This window comes from Octodon degus, unplaced genomic scaffold, assembly GCF_000260255.1.
Source record: "Octodon degus isolate 3935 unplaced genomic scaffold, OctDeg1.0 scaffold00238, whole genome shotgun sequence".
In the NCBI taxonomy this organism is placed as follows: domain Eukaryota; kingdom Metazoa; phylum Chordata; class Mammalia; order Rodentia; family Octodontidae; genus Octodon; species Octodon degus.
The window spans coordinates 2656370-2672185 of NW_004524814.1; the positions used below are offsets into that span (position 1 = coordinate 2656370).

Sequence of the window (15816 nt, forward strand, 5' to 3'; positions counted from 1 at the left end):
CTTTGTGGCCTCTGTGACCTGCCACATGTGGGTTCCTTGTTCAGCTGCACCTCTGAGCATCTCCTGTCCTTCTTGCCACTTGCTGGGGCCCTGCCAATGCCATATCTCTTTCTCTGTGTTACCGCTAGATATGTATTAGGCACTTTTGTTAAGCACTTAACGTATATTATCTTCCTTTTTCTAGCAACTCTAGGAAGTAATATGTTATTGATTACTGCTTGCTGGTTGTAAAGATGGAAATCTGAGGCTAAGATAACCCAGCTGGTAATGAAGGATCTGGCATTACAGCCTGATTCAGTCTCTCTGCTCTGAAGCTCATGAACAAGACCAGTCTCTTATCCTACTTCTTATTTTTCAACTTTTAAAAATCTCAGTTGAGGGCAGGGGAGACAGCTCAATGGTCTAAATGCCTACCTGGTGAATGCAAGGACCCAGATTTGATCCCTGGTACCACATGTGCTGGCCCTGGAACCCCAGGCATGCCATGCTGGTCCCCAACCTGGTGTGGTGGCACATGCCTATAATCCCACCACAGTTGGATCACTACAAGTCCAAGCTGTGTAGCGAGACCCTGTACAAAAAAGAAAGATTAAAAAAAAAGTCTCAGTTGAATTTTTTTCAGTATATCTCTTTGTTTAATTCTTTAGATCTATTTCTTTCTCATTTTTCACCTTCTTGTTTTTGCCTGTAATTTCAACACTGAATAAAGTTATTTCATTGAGTATGGCCCATACTTATTTCAATAAGCTTCTGAAATCTCTCAAGAAATTGTCTGAGAAAAAAAAAAACAAAGAAAAAACATTTTAAAACATGACATCTTCTCAACTGTAGGAATAACCTTTTTCTTTAACTTGTAAAATATATTCAGTAACTTTCTGTCATAAATTTTGGAAGAGAATTGCACAGAGTTTGATTTGTAGTATTGTATATCATTTTAATATTCAGTATACATAATTATAAATTAAAAACCCCTAGCAAACACGTTGAGAAAATTATTACCTTTAAAATTCAGAGCATCAGAGTTCTTATACTGCAATGACAAGCAGAAACACTGAAACAATACTGAGGATTTGGAGGCAGATTTATTTTATGTCAATGGGTGCTGATTGGGATCATTCTCAAAATAGCAGGCTGTGAAAGCTCAGGGAGGAAGCCTTGGGAAGGGGAAGCACAGAGGTGAGTACTTGGCTGTCTCTGATTGGTTCTTACAATGTGCGTCATAGTGACCAGCCATGAATCACAGTGACCAGCCATTTCTAGGTAACAGAAGCAACTAGAACTATAACAGGAGCCGTTCCCTGGGCAACTAAGAAACTAAAGTATACTGGCTGATGGTGCTATTTTTTTTCATAGTACTACATATCTAAAACTTATATCTAATTTACTTAATGGGGTAAGTAAATTAGATATAATTTACTTTATATTTATATCTATATTTTAGATATGTTTGTATGTACATATATACATACATATTTTTAAAAAATCTGTAGACATAGCCATGTCGAAAAGAAAAAATGGGGCCGGGGAGATGGCTCAGTAGAATAACTGCAGTGTTTTATTGGTCTCTCTTGTCAATATCATACAGGCTTTATGTTGATATTTAGCAGTACAGCAATAGTTCCCTAGCAAAGCATGTTGAAAAGTTTCCTTTTTGTTTTGAAGGACAGCCAAGTCATTTGATGCATCCTCTAATCTGTATAAACTTATTGCTTTTGCGTGAGGCCACGGGAGAATGTTATTCAGTGGTACCAATTTGGGATCCATCATCTGTACAATCTGTGCACATATGAAAGTGCACGAGGAGCATGCTGGGCATATGTGTGCACAGCTGAAACAATAATCATGTCCAAAGAGTGGACGGGGTTGGGACTAGGAACCGTGAGTCGTTGCGCTTTTACTCCATTTATTTCTGTGTTGTTTGAATTGTGTTCTGGCAAGTGAAGGTAGCTTTGGCCAAAGAACCAGTAAAAAAAGGGCAGCATTAGTTACAGTGAATCATGTTTGTATTCTAGTTCCACAGCCTCCAAGGCTAGAACCGCAGGAACCAAATTCAGCCACAAGCACAACGATCACAGTTTACTGGAGCATGAACAAAGAAGATGTTATTGATTCCTTCCAGGTTTACTGCATGGAAGAGCCACAGGATGACCAGGAACTAAATGGTAGGTTTGCTAATGCAAACACAGATAAAGGTATGTATGCCTGCAACTCAATGATATATATATATATATATATATATATATATAATGATTCTTTCTATAGGGCAACAATAGCCACTTATAAATTGGCAACAAAAACTCAACTACCTAATGAAATCAAAATAGCAAAGCAGTATTTGGAAATCAAGATCAAGAAAAATAAAAACACATAGATATTATAATTCATGCAAATATCGTAACAGATTTGAGTTTGACTTTAAACTCTCAGAAGAACGGGAGTAATTGATTCTCATTTTCACTAAGTACCAAAGAGAACATACAGTACACACCAGAATATCAAAGAGAACAAAGTTTTCATCAGCATTACACTGACCAAGTGTCACATTTTGTAGAGGAGAAATGAGCTGTACACAGAGCAGTGTACTCCACAGTAATTTTAATGCAGATGCAGCCCCAGATATCATAATTGGCCAATTCTCAGATCTATCTTTGATAAAAATCACAAAAGACCCTTAAAAATTATGTCATTGCCCACAGTGTCAAGCCTTGTGTCCTGGTGTGCTCTGAGTTACTATGTGGGTGGAAGTAGGGACGCTTGGAGGTGGGACGCCACGTCTCATAGGCCGTGCCTCTCTACAAGGGACATTTCTAGGACACTGCTCATGGACCCAGCAAGCAGGCACTGGGGGCAGTGCCTGCATGCCTCCTGGGGACAGAGTAGGATGTGCTGCCTTGCTTGCTAAAGACAGACCCGAGGACTGACATCCATGACAGAATGTTGGAGCCTGATTTGTAATGAGGGGCGAACTGTAACATGTCACTGTTGCTAAGCTTTAAGTCTTTTGAAATGCAATGCGATAATTAATGGAGAAAAAGTACAGACCAAGTAAAAGCAACTGTAAGCATGAAATCAAGCAGCTTCTTTTAGAAATGGCTCACCAAATAGAGTTACTGGGTTTTGGAGGTGCTTCCCTCTTAGTTCCCAAGTCCCACTCCTATCCATCAAAGAATTGAACATGACAAGCAAGAATGTTGGCAAAGTTAATTTGAAAAAATGAGGGAGGAGGGTAAGGGAGAAATTGGCCTTGCAGTATGAATTTAGGCCATACAAAAGGGACAAAAATTAAAAGCAAAATAAGAGTACAGTCTGCATGGCTAATGTGAAGAGGCTGCCGACAAGCTCTTCCTGGAGTGTGCTCACATCCTGGCCTCATAGAATCAAAAAATCTGCCCACACCCTGCAGTTATACTTGCCTTGTGCCCTTTCCTGCCCCAGGTACAGTGTAAAGTTGGCTGAGTCTGTCCAGAAAGACTCCTGTGTAATGAGGATCTGTCACCACATCTCTGTCACAACACAGCATAGTTCAGTGTTCCCTCCCCTCAGCAAATGAGAAGGGCAGGAGGTTCAGTCCTCTCTGCCCCTCAATACTACCCATTCCTGGGTCTCATTGGTTCAGGATCTTGGACTTTGCTGGTAAGTCTGAGGCTCTGACTGCGAAGTGGTGTTGTGTAGGGAAAGTCTAAGTTAGCATGTGTCACTGTACCATTCCCAGAGTGCCCAAGAGCAGAGCCCAGTGAAACTGTGCTCAGATATGGGGGACATGCAGTATATTTGTCCTTACCATATTCTTTAAACTGAACCATTCATCTGAAATATATAGCTTATTGAAAACAAAGGCAACTAAAGAGATCTGCTAAGTTGAAGAAACTCTTGAATTCTTTTTAAATCAATCAATCTAGATTCTTCACTGGAAACTTTTATTTTCCCCTTGTGCAGGGAATAATTCAGGCTGGGCCAGTGCTCTACCACTGAACTATCCTCCTAACTCCCTTATCTGAGGGAATTTTAAAAGTATTCAGGAGTACATATTCAGGAGTAAAATTCAGGAGTTTTAAAGATATTCAGGAGTAAAACTTCAGGAGTAAATTCAGGAATGAAAAAAAAGGAGGATAAATGAAATTACCATAGAATAATTTTTAAAAGAATATTTTTGTCATTGTTGTCATTGTTATTACTATTATGACTATTTGTGGTATTGATGATTAAATCCAGGGCCTCATGAATGCTAAGGAAGCACTCCACCACTGAGCTACATCCTTAGCCAGCCTCCCATTGCTCCTTTTAAATGAGAAAATTCCAGTAAGAATAATCAGATTGATTCAAAGTGGCAGGCATTCAGAATATACTTTTTTTCATAACGGTATTGGGCAATATTTACTAAAAAAGAAAAAGCAGTGAACGTTATTTAAGAAATTTGAAAAGGGGGGCCAGGGAGATGGCTCAGTGGAATAAGTGCTTCCCTGGAAAGCGCAAGGGCCTGAGTTCAATCCCCAGTTCTGAAAAAAAAAAAAAAAATTGAAAAGGAAGTTGTCTAAATTGGACAAGGTTACTTCTTAGGACAGTACAAGACTGATTAAGTTACTTCTGAAATTCATGAGAAGAAACCAAGAATTGAAATCTGAAAAGTCATATTAGATACCATAATGGTTTACTAATCTATAAAGATGTTTTGTAACACCATAAGTTTATAAAATGTAGTAGAATTGTTCTTTTTTAATGATGTTTTCCAGGAAATGATGCTATTGGTGCTGAGGAATTTTCTTAAGGATGTATTACTAATATTTAAGCTAACAAAATATATACAATTTTAATAATTGCTATTGAAATAAGTTACTTTACTTGTGGTATATGAAACTCAAAATCTTACTAATATGTGATATTTTCTAATAAGTGCTCATAAATAACACTATATCATTCTAAATATCTCTTAATGCTATTTACTTATATATTCTAAAGAGTTAGTCATTATGATATGATATCTGTAAATTTATCAGTTTGGGTACTCCACTGGAAAAAAGTATACCCTATGGGATTTCTTTTAGTAGCTATAACTTTTAATTAACTTTGGAAGATGTCTTAGAGTTTCTGATTATACTTTATTCTAGAGTTGGTAGAAGAGTACCGATTAACAGTGAAAGAAAGCTACTGCATTTTTGAGGACTTGGAACCTGACAGATTCTATCAAGTGTGGGTGATGGCTGTGAACTTTACTGGCTGCAGTCTGCCCAGTGAAAGAGCCATTTTTAGAACAGGTAAGAAGATATTAAGAGGCAGTAGGAGGCAATACTCAATCTTTCCAGACTCCTGAGGTCAATAAGTAAGTACCAAACACCTGTTTTATTCCGGGTGTTAGGCAAAGTGCTGAGTATCCAACAACGAATAAGACTGGGCACTTGTTAGCAAGAAGTTCAGAGTCAGGTGGGGGAGATAGAAAATGAGATGAGCACAAGAATGTTTCGTAAGGGCCATGATCCAGATATCCACAGATTGGTATGACAACTTTCCAGAGGGGCACTCAAGACCATGGGGACTTGACAGGATTTTAGATTTATTTATTTATTTAGTATTTTAGGGAAGGATCTACAGGGTATTCAGGGTCTCACTACTAGACTGGACTTTGTAGTGATCCATATGTTTACAACCTCCCAAGAGCTGGATCACAGGCGCGTGCCACCATGCCTAGTTTCAATTGCCATCTTAGCACACCTAGGGGCCCGGGTATCGAACCCCCAGTCCCTGCACCTGCTTAAAAGTGCTTTAATCCACCGAGCTATTTGGCTGGCCCTCAGGATCTTAGATTTAAAAACAAGGAAACACAAGGTGAGAAAGGCTGGCACAAAACATTGTGTTTGTACAATAAGAATCCTGGAATTCATGCTATGGCTTTCAGGAGACACTGGGAAGTTTAGGCCAAGGTGTTCAATGGAAATACCTTCTTCTGTTGCAATGTCTTTTCAGGATGAAGTGGGGTGTGGCATTGCTAAACCTGCATTGACTGAAAGCTCACTGTAGTTTCTCAGTGGAAGAAATAGCTTACTTCTGTCCTCTAGCTCTTCGTGCTTTCTTCTTGTCTTTTAGAACACATTTTTATTGAGGACCTACTGAGGTCAAAATCTTGACTCCCTTTTGTGTGTGTGTGGGGGGAAGGGCAAGAATGTTTTGTACAATAGGTAGGATTTGTAGGAAGTTAATGGTAGAGGGTGTTAGAGGATGGGTGAGAATTGACAATTTAGAAAGCAGAGGTAAGGAAACTTTTCAGAGTATAAATTTTAATCTCTTTTGGGTTTTCAACTCTGAATGAATTTTCTGATAAGAAATTAAAAATAAGACTCCAGCTAAGCATCTTTTCTAGGTGCCAGGGAAACATATTTGGCATTGCTCTGTGACAGACTTGCTTCTTTCTCTGCAGCTCCCTCAACCCCTGTTTTTCGGGCTGAGGATTGCACCGTGTGTTGGAACATGGCCACCATCCGATGGCGGCCTGCCAATCTGGAAGCCACAGAGTCCTACACTGTGGAGTACTGTAGACAGCACTCTCCAGAGGGTGAGGGCCTCAGGTAAGTGCCTCTCCATGGAGAAAACAGAGCTCTGACCCTGGCCAACCTCAAGTTTCTGTGGAACAAGAAAAGCGCCTGGCAATCACTCATGATGCTGGTGACTTGATTTGTGGCTCTTCTGCTGGTCATAAGGGAATGCCACCTTTGCGATAAAACCTGCTCTACAGTACAGAGTAGTAGCTTCCTGTTAGAAACAATGCATGCAAATTTCAACAGCAGAGCATTCCTTGAGTTATTTTTAACTTGAGCCATTAGACAAGATTATTCTACTTTATGCACTTTTTACTAATGCTATCAGAATAGTGTCAGCTATTTGAGGACACTAATAGTGAGCATGTGTGTAACAGAGGTCTGAGTGCCCCAGGGACACATCAGTAACGTGGGTGCTGATTACACACATGTGTAGGCAGAGACACACATATCCAGCATCTCTAAGAAGAAGAAGAATCTAGAAATCTTTCTCACAAAAAAGAAATACAAAACTCTCACTAAAATGATGAAACTAAATTTTATCAGCAAAGGGCCATACACCCACTAGGACTTTGGTACAAATTACTTAGCAAGTGCAGTTTATGGGCCTCCAAAATCCTGGCTATTTAAGTGTCTTCACAGACCTTAAGGAATATGCAGGTTATTACTAATATTTATTTTTTGATAAAGCATATTTTTAGCTTTTCTTTTTGTGGGGCAGTACTGGGGATTAAATCCAGGGTCTTCACAGTGAGTGTCTCGGTTACTCCCCTCTCATTGCTGGGACAAAATACCCAACACCCTAAATTAAAGAAGGAAAGGTTTATTTAGGTCATAGTTGGTGGAGGTTTCAGTCCATACTTGGCTGGGTCCAAGACAGAGTGCCACATGCTGCAGAAGGCAGCAGTTCATGGTGGTGGAAAACAGAAAGACAGCAAGAGCAAAGGGGAAGAGTAGCAGCAACAATGGCAACAGAGAACACGTATGTCTCCTTTATATTGCATCCAGGCTATCTGCCTCAGGCTGTGTGTTGAACTCACACCTATAATCCTCGCAGCAAACACATGCATAATCCCAGCAATGGATCAGGAATTAATTACAAACTCTAGAAGTCTACTCTATAACTGCATGAGGCTTTGAGGGCACAACTAGACACAAGCTATAACAGTGAGCTACAATTCCAGTCCTTAATTATTTAGTTTTTAGTTTTGAGACAAAGTCTCAGTAAATTGTCCATGCTGGGCTTGAACCGTAATCTTCCTGTCTCACTCAGCCTTCTCTTCATGCTGGGATTATATGGCATCATGTTTGGCTTAGTTTTTCTTTTTAACTGAGTTTACTGAAATTAACATCAGAATCAATCAACTATTTATTTACTCATGATATGAGTTTCATAAGACTGAGTAATAATTGTAGTTCTCTCAGACAGAAGACAGGCCTCACAAAGTAGAGATCAGGGGGAGCACCGGGGTTGATAGAGTGTAGACATTGCAGGAGAAGGAAGAGCACAGCAAATGTGCAAGAAACCTCTTCTGTGTTCCTGTGGCTGCAGTGGAAGGCAGGTTTGGAACCATCAAACTGGTGGGAGGTGGCGAAAGTCCAATGACATCTCCATTTGCAAGGGAAAAAAGGCCATCTATTGAGTTCAAAGAAGACATAGAACCCTTAAAGCTTATCATTAAATTATTATATTTGAGACTTTGCTGGTGAGTTCATTTTTATTTTTCTTGTAAGAAAGCACATAAGGGAGTGGATAAGTAGAAAATTGTAGTAGAGTTAAAAAATATAAAGGTTTTTTGTTGTCAAGTAGAAATAGTACAGCAAGAGTAGCAGTGAAGGGAAAAATCCACATGCGCAGGCCTGTGGATAGCTTGGGGTTGTGTCAGAGATGGAGCTGCTTTCCAAATAGGTTCTCAAAGACCCTTCAGGGCCAGGAAGTGCAGTGGGACATCCAGTTCACAGCTAGGGCTGAGCCTCTGCCCTCTGGATCACTGTTGAGTTTGACAATAGACGCTTTTTGGAGCAAGCAAAATTTTCATGAACACAAATTACTGCCCTGTTTATCTGCTGAGTCTCTTACTTACCCACCACATCTGTGCCATTTCTCATCAGTGCAGACCTTGTGACCCACAGCTCAGGCCTGCCTCAGCAGACTGAAGCATAACTCATCCTTAGCACTGGAGATGCAGAACTGCAAATCTCACTTGTGCATTTTGCTTCTCTAATTCAAGAGTTCAAGAGGGAGAAAAATCTGCTCTTTGAAAGTAGCCATATGTCTTAGGTCTCCTTACCACACCATCTGGTTCTCTTAGCCAACTTTGAAACATCCTTTCATGGTCTGGTGTTTTAAAACTCTCTAAAATATTAACTATTGAGCTACATTTTACATAGCTTAATCAGTAAGATGTCAGCTGTGGAGAACCATGAGATAATAGAACTGATGAAAATACCCCACAAAATTTGTACTTCTAGTCAACAAATGGAAACAATTCCCACTTTTCTTCCATTGTATGAGAATGGAATTTATTACTTTGTTTTTTTTCACACAGCAGCAATGATTAAAGTTGTTCTCTTTTGGGAAGAACAGCAAGCAGGGTTGTTGCTTTGTTGGCTCTTGGTGGGATCATTATGTAAAATTACTGTCTCAGTATCTGAGACAGTGCCTGGCATATGGTGGCTACAGTGAGTATGGCTTACTTGAATGGGTAAGTACCAATTAGTGTGAAACACACAATACTCATCATGAGAAAAAGATTAACTTTGAGGATAACCGCAAAAAATAAATTGTTCCAACAGTCATATGTTGATTTTAGTGCTTGTATACTTAACAAAGATATGATGGATCTGTGTGTTGGAAACCTTTGTATGAACTACTTATAGAGAAGAACATCTATCGATCATGCAAACTTTATAAAAAGTTCTGGGATCTGTGGAAACCCTTATGCAATGATAGATTCTGAGGGCACTGTAGGGGAGTAAAGCAGATCAGAGATTGCTTAGTCACATGGTGCCTTGACCATGGGGAGTTTACCTGTGTAGGTACTCAATAAAAGTCTATTAAAAGAATGAATGAATGGAATTAGCCAATTGCCTTTTGTGCTTGCCCACTTCAAGTAATCTAACTGGATAGAATCTCTAGCTGGAGTGGAGAGAGAGAGAGAGAGAGAGAGAGAGAGAGAGAGAGAGAGAGAGAGAGAGGAGTTCCAATGTCTTTTCTAACTCCAATCACTGAAAAAAGACAGGTAAACTTAAAAGCTTTGGCTTGCTGTAGGAAGAAAAGCTGAAAGGAAATCAAACAAATGGGGAAAGGATGAGTAATATTAAACTTCACACACACACACTCACACACACACACACACATACATACTCTCACACATACACTAGAGGAGGGAGTGTATTAATTGTCCTGTAGATTGGGGACTTAAATTTTATTTGTCACAAACGATCACAACCATCTTTAGACCTGCATTCATTCTCCCAGCGTGCTGACCACTGGATATTCCATTTTGAGACTGAAGGTGTTGATTGAACTCTTTGTGGTGGGTGTTTGAATGGAATCAACTTACTGTGCTCCCAAGTTCTGTGGCACAGTGAAGAAATAGCTGAGCAATTGCCTCCCCTCCATAATCCGTCACAGACATTTGCATATCTTTGTGTGTGGGCACTGAGGCTTGGTCCCAGCTCCTGTTGGGACTGAAGGTGGGAGTGACAATCCCTGGCTTGTGCACCGGGCTGAGGGAGCTCCTACTCACCCTCTTCCTGTTTTTTTTTGAATACTTTCTTCAGGTTGGGTGGGCTCAAAACAGTTTCAGAAAATTTCCATTGCTCTGCTGTTTCCTCAGCTGCTCTGTCTCTTCTGTGTGGAGAGAAGTCAGCAGCAGTGTGGGTGGAGGAGGGAAAACTGAGAGAAATATAGTGCAGGGATTAGCTGTGTGGGCTGTGCAGAGAGAAGCTGTGCACTGAGTGACAAATCTGTGAGACTCAATACTCCACATAGTCATCCAGGCTGAGCTTCCTGCCCTTGGCCCCTGGCCTGTGGTGGGATCCCCATGTTGACACCTGGGACAGTGTCGTCAGAGAAGGCCAGGCAACTGAGTGCTGGGCTTGTGAGCTCACTTCCTCCTGCTCCCCTGGCTTGCAGGGCTGACCTGGCTGAGCAGGAACAGAAAGGCTAGGTGTTCCAACTGCGGACACTGCCATTCCTTCTGTAGTAAGGACACATGCTGTTGGGGAGGACCCTGGAAATGCCTGAGCAGATGTGGGGGCATCAGCATCTGTGTCTCTTTAAAATACCTTCTTACTAAGCTTTCTGATGGATAGGAGATGACTGACCAGCAGTCAATGCAAGTGATTTGAACTCTGCCTGCTCTGGCAAGGAGGCAAGTCACTTCTGCTCTGTGCTTGCTTCACAGGGTGATAGGAGGGTTACTGATATGATTGGTCCAAAGTTCATGGGATCTTTAGAAATTATCCACTGCTTTTTCCTGGGTATCACTTTGCTGACACCCACCACCATCACTGCTCCCAACCAAGCATTCTTGGCATTTAGTATTTCTAAATGAAATTTTCTTCCCAAATGAACCTAATTTGACCATAATCATTTGAAAACCTCACTTTCTGGTTATACAGTAAGATCTCAGTCAATGGAAACTCACCTATCTCTTTTAACTTGGACTCTGTCAGTTGCTAGGAATAACTAAACTGTCCAGAGATGAAAAGACCCAGATGAAATAGCACCACTGCAATAGCTCTGTAAGAACAAAAGCTAGACAGGCAGGGTTGAGGAATCTGTGAAAACACATAGGTTAGGAACCTCAGAGGGATATAAAATTCAAATCTGAACTTCTAGGCAGTGAAAGTGAGAATGGAGAGAGGTGGAGGGAACAAGGGGGAGAAAAAAAGATTACATAACTCATCTCTTTGTTAAAAAAAGCACAACATTTCGCTAAGAGAAGCAACTACATTTCTTGGCGTTCAGCTCTGAAATGAAATTTCATGTAGATATTTAAATAAGGGCCATTGAACAACATAATAGTGATTGTCTTTAAGAGTGTTTTTTCAAAAGATACAGAAACATTCCACATGTAAGCATTTTTCCATGGGATCCGAGAGCACAGTGTCTTGTCACCATTCTGCACAGGCAGATGTGGGGCATCTGTGGGAATGTCAGGTGATTGCCCAACTGGCTGGGAAGGAAAACTAAGCTTCGTGAATTGAGAGGAGCGAGCATTGCTCAGGAGTGTGTTCTGTTCACAGTGCAAAGTACGTGCAGATGACTGGTTGGCTGCTCTTGATCCTGCTAACATGATGCCAGGAAAAGCCATCCATGTATTTGAAACACAGTTAATACTCAGCCATCTGCTGAGTGCTGCGATATCAGCACTACCTGCCCCAAATGGTGATGTGGGCTTCCTCCATGTTCCCCAGGTTACCCTTTCTTTCAGGAGGATGTGTGCTTCAATCCAGGCTTTGGTTGTGGAAGAGCAAGGACTAGCCACTCTGTAGTTGTAAGCCCATGAATTACCTTAAACACATGCCTCCTTGCTTCCATGCTGCTCAGTTACTGAATTATCGAATTCCTAAAGAATCTGTTTTACAATGTTCAAATGAGTATGTTCTCCGAGATTCTGTAAACACATTTAAGCAACTGCTGGGCTTCTTTCTCACCCAGTAAAATAGCTCTTAAAAGTTAGTTGTTTATGTATAGATAGTAAGTATTTATGATAAAAATTCAAAAGATACTGTACAAAAAGGAATATGATAAAAATTAATTTCTTTTGTACCTATACTTCACCTACTCCATTGTCCTCTCCAGAGAATGTTACCTGACACATATCTGTCCTTTCAGATGACCTGTACATATTCAAGCATCTACAGTTTTTCAATGAATGGCAGTATGATACATATATATATATATATTTTTCTTTTTGCTTAAAATATGCCTTTGTGCACTATATTAGTACATATGAATCTGGCTCAATTTTTAAGTAAAGATACCAGTGTATCCCATTTTTAGAATATAATTTAACTTATCTGACCAGTTGAGCAATATCTAAATTGTTTGGTTTTCTTGCTATCACAATGCTATAGTGAACAACTGTGCACATATAATTTCACACATGTGCAAAAATGTTTGCAGAATGACTGGTTAAAAGGCATGACATCTTGATGTATATTACCAGAAAGTTTCCATAGAGGTCATAGCTGTTTACACTCCACTGAGCAGTGGTCCTTTATAATCTTTCCTGTATATGGTGTGATACAACTTTTGATCTTTGATAGGAATACAATGGAGTCATATTATCATTTAATTATCAATTTATATCATTGGTTTGATTGTCTTTTCATGTATTTCAGGGCCATATACTTCTTTTCTATGAATTGTTCATTTCCTTTTCTTGATTTTTCTTTTTCCTGTTAGGTAATAACACTTTTTCTTACTGATTTATAGTTGCTCTTGCTTTTCTTGTTTTTAAGGAAGCTCATTTTCATGTGTAATACAAGTTGCAAATCTTTTTGTGAGTATATTTTACCTTGCATATTTTTAATGTTAATTTTGTTGAATTTCAATTAAAAAATGGCTTTCAGATGTTTTGTAATATTTTTAAATGATCCCTCTCCATATATATATATATATATATATATATGTGTGTGTGTGTGTGTGTGTGTGTGTATCATGTAGATATTTTACCATCTGGTGTTTATTTCAATAGGAAGCATGAAATAGGCATCCATTTTTTTTTTACTGTGGCTGTCCAGCTGTCTTAATAAGAAAAACCATCTTTTTTGTTGTGATCTGAAATGCTTTGTATGTTCAAGTATATTGCACTCAAGAGACTGGCTTTATCTCTAGCTTTATATCTGTCCCCCATACCCAATTAAGTAATTGCCCCAGGACCACACTTTCTTAGTATAATGTTACAGTTTAGATTCCCTGGCAGTTTAGGTGGCCCCTTTGCGACTTTTTTCTAATTTATATTGTACATTATTTTTGGAATTATCTTGTGTATTGTCCTCTATCAGCTGGTTCCTAACAATTTTTATTCTTAGAGATCATGTTAAATGTGTAGATTAACTTAAGAAGGATTGAAATTTTTGTGATGTTGCATTTTCCCATAGAAGACATGATATATCTTTTCTTTATTCAAATCTTCTGTATTTTCCCATTTAGAAAATATTCTTTATGTAAGCCTCATGCATTTTTTATATTTGTCATTATGCTCTATAAGTTCTTTTGTTTTGTCTCCTGTCTAGTTGTATTTGAAGGCTTTTAAGTTGGTGCCTTAGTGTTGTACCTAGCCATCTTATTAAATTCTGTTATGTAAGAGTTTTCAACTGAGTTTCTTGGGTTTCTGGTACATGGTTGTATCATCTTCAAATGCTAATAATTTTATCTCCTACCTCCAAACATTTTTTTCCTCCTGAATCTCTTAGACTCAACAGGAATGCCTTCAGCACTTTCCCCATAAACGTGATTGCCCTCATGATTTTTTACTTCTTGAAAATCCTTCCTGGGGGGCCAGTGAGATAGCTCAGTGGACTAATGTGCCTGCTTAGGCAAGCTTAGGCAAGCACAGGGATCGCGGTTGCACCCCCGGCACCACATGCTGCACCAACCCTGCTCCCAGGATGGGCTGAGCTGGCCAGAGTCTGGGTATAGTGATGCATACTTGTAATTACAGCCCTGGGGAGGATGAAATCAGGAGGATCACTATGAGTCTGAGCTGCATAGTGAGACCCTGCAACAACCAAATACATTTAAAAAAAATAAAGAAAATCTTTCTCAAGTCTCCCTTTAGGGGATTCTTATTCCATTATCTATGGTTAGCTGTAATAAGGTTTCCTGGCATTCCTTAGGAAAATGAAATAATGAAAGGGCTCAGGCCGGAGAGGCCTTGCTTCCACTGAGCAGCAGGCAGCCTTCTGGTGGCTCCCACCCTTTTGGCTCAGAAACAAGAGTTGGCCACCACCGTCTTACACACACGGCAGCTCTGGGGATTTCTGAGGTGATGGGTCTCCTCTAATTCATTTCTCTCTGCTTTATGGCATTGGCACTTAGCAAATGTATTGTGTATTACCAAGGAGAGATGAGCAGGATGAGAACCTTTTGAAGCTCTGGAACAAGAAAGTCATAATTTTCAGATCACGAATTCCAAAATTTTTGAAGTATTTTGCTTAAAGACAGAGACAGCTGACATGCAAACTTGGTGACATGCAAGTGAAGTCAGGCAAGATAAGCAGACACGGCAAGGAACCATTTGTGCCTGACCTGTTTCTCTTTATTCTTGGTGCTGGAGCATAAGATGGGAACTCTTGTGAGCAATACACCACCACCACATTTTGTATTGCTTTTGTTTTCATGTCCAGTGTTTTTATTTTATGGATTCAGTGAAGGCATGGTGTGTTTTTGTTGAAGCTGCTTGACATGTTTCATGAACTGAAGGTAGGATCTGATCACATATTTTAACTCTGGTGCCATGTAAATAAATCTTTATTCTTTGCCTGAATAAAGCATGCATCCATGATATATGTAGTATTTCCTCCTTGACAGACTTTATAAATCTTAAGAGTAAACTCTTTCCCCCAAAGCAGCATCCTTGGTATTTAACAAGTGGATAGGTACAAAATGACACCAGTACATTGTATGGAGTGTCTCAAGTTACAGTCTTCTATCCTTCCTTTCCGCCTACCTTTGGGCTTCAGAGCAATAGGCAGAGACAAGTCTTGGAAACATAGTTAAGTGATCAGTAAATATTTATTTAATGAGTGAAAGAAGTATGAAATTCAGTTCAGGCTGAGTATGCTTATTGAGACAATCATTTATTACTAATTATAATTAATGTTCATTTGAAATGTTTCTTTGCTCATCAATTTAAATAACATAAGCACTGCATTTGCCTTGGAATAATATTGTAGATATTAATTTGAATTACATTTTCAATCCTAAAACCTGGTTTTTCATGCTGTGGGCTAGGGGTAAGATTGTTACTCAGGATGCTTTTTGTTTGAGCCAGTGATACATTTTTATTTTTATAATTTCCTATAGTAGTCTCTGAGGAAGATTTTGAGGAATAAATCAACAGAAGTGTTGTTACCCCATTGATTTTAATGCTTTTGTGGTGTATTCATGAACAATAATAACAACTGGGGCCAGAGAGATGACTCAGTAGAATAAGTGCTTCCCTGGCAAGTGCAAGGGTCGGAGTTCAATCCCTGGTTCCACCAAAAAAAAAAAAACCAAAAACAAACCCAAAACAAAACAATAATAACGACAGGAGAGAGAGAGAGA

At 39.5% G+C, this 15816-nt stretch overlaps 1 protein-coding gene across 1 annotated transcript in view; it reads left to right on the forward strand.

Moving 5' to 3' along the window:
- The window catches only part of Cmya5 (cardiomyopathy associated 5), a 92147-nt gene that overhangs the window by 66637 nt on the left and 9694 nt on the right, over positions 1–15816 (forward strand). Inside the window, exons 7-9 of the mRNA XM_004645750.2 lie at positions 2013–2162; positions 5106–5252; positions 6410–6557. Of these exons, the coding sequence (XP_004645807.1) occupies positions 2013–2162; positions 5106–5252; positions 6410–6557 (445 nt within the window). The remainder of the gene's footprint in view (positions 1–2012; positions 2163–5105; positions 5253–6409; positions 6558–15816) is intronic.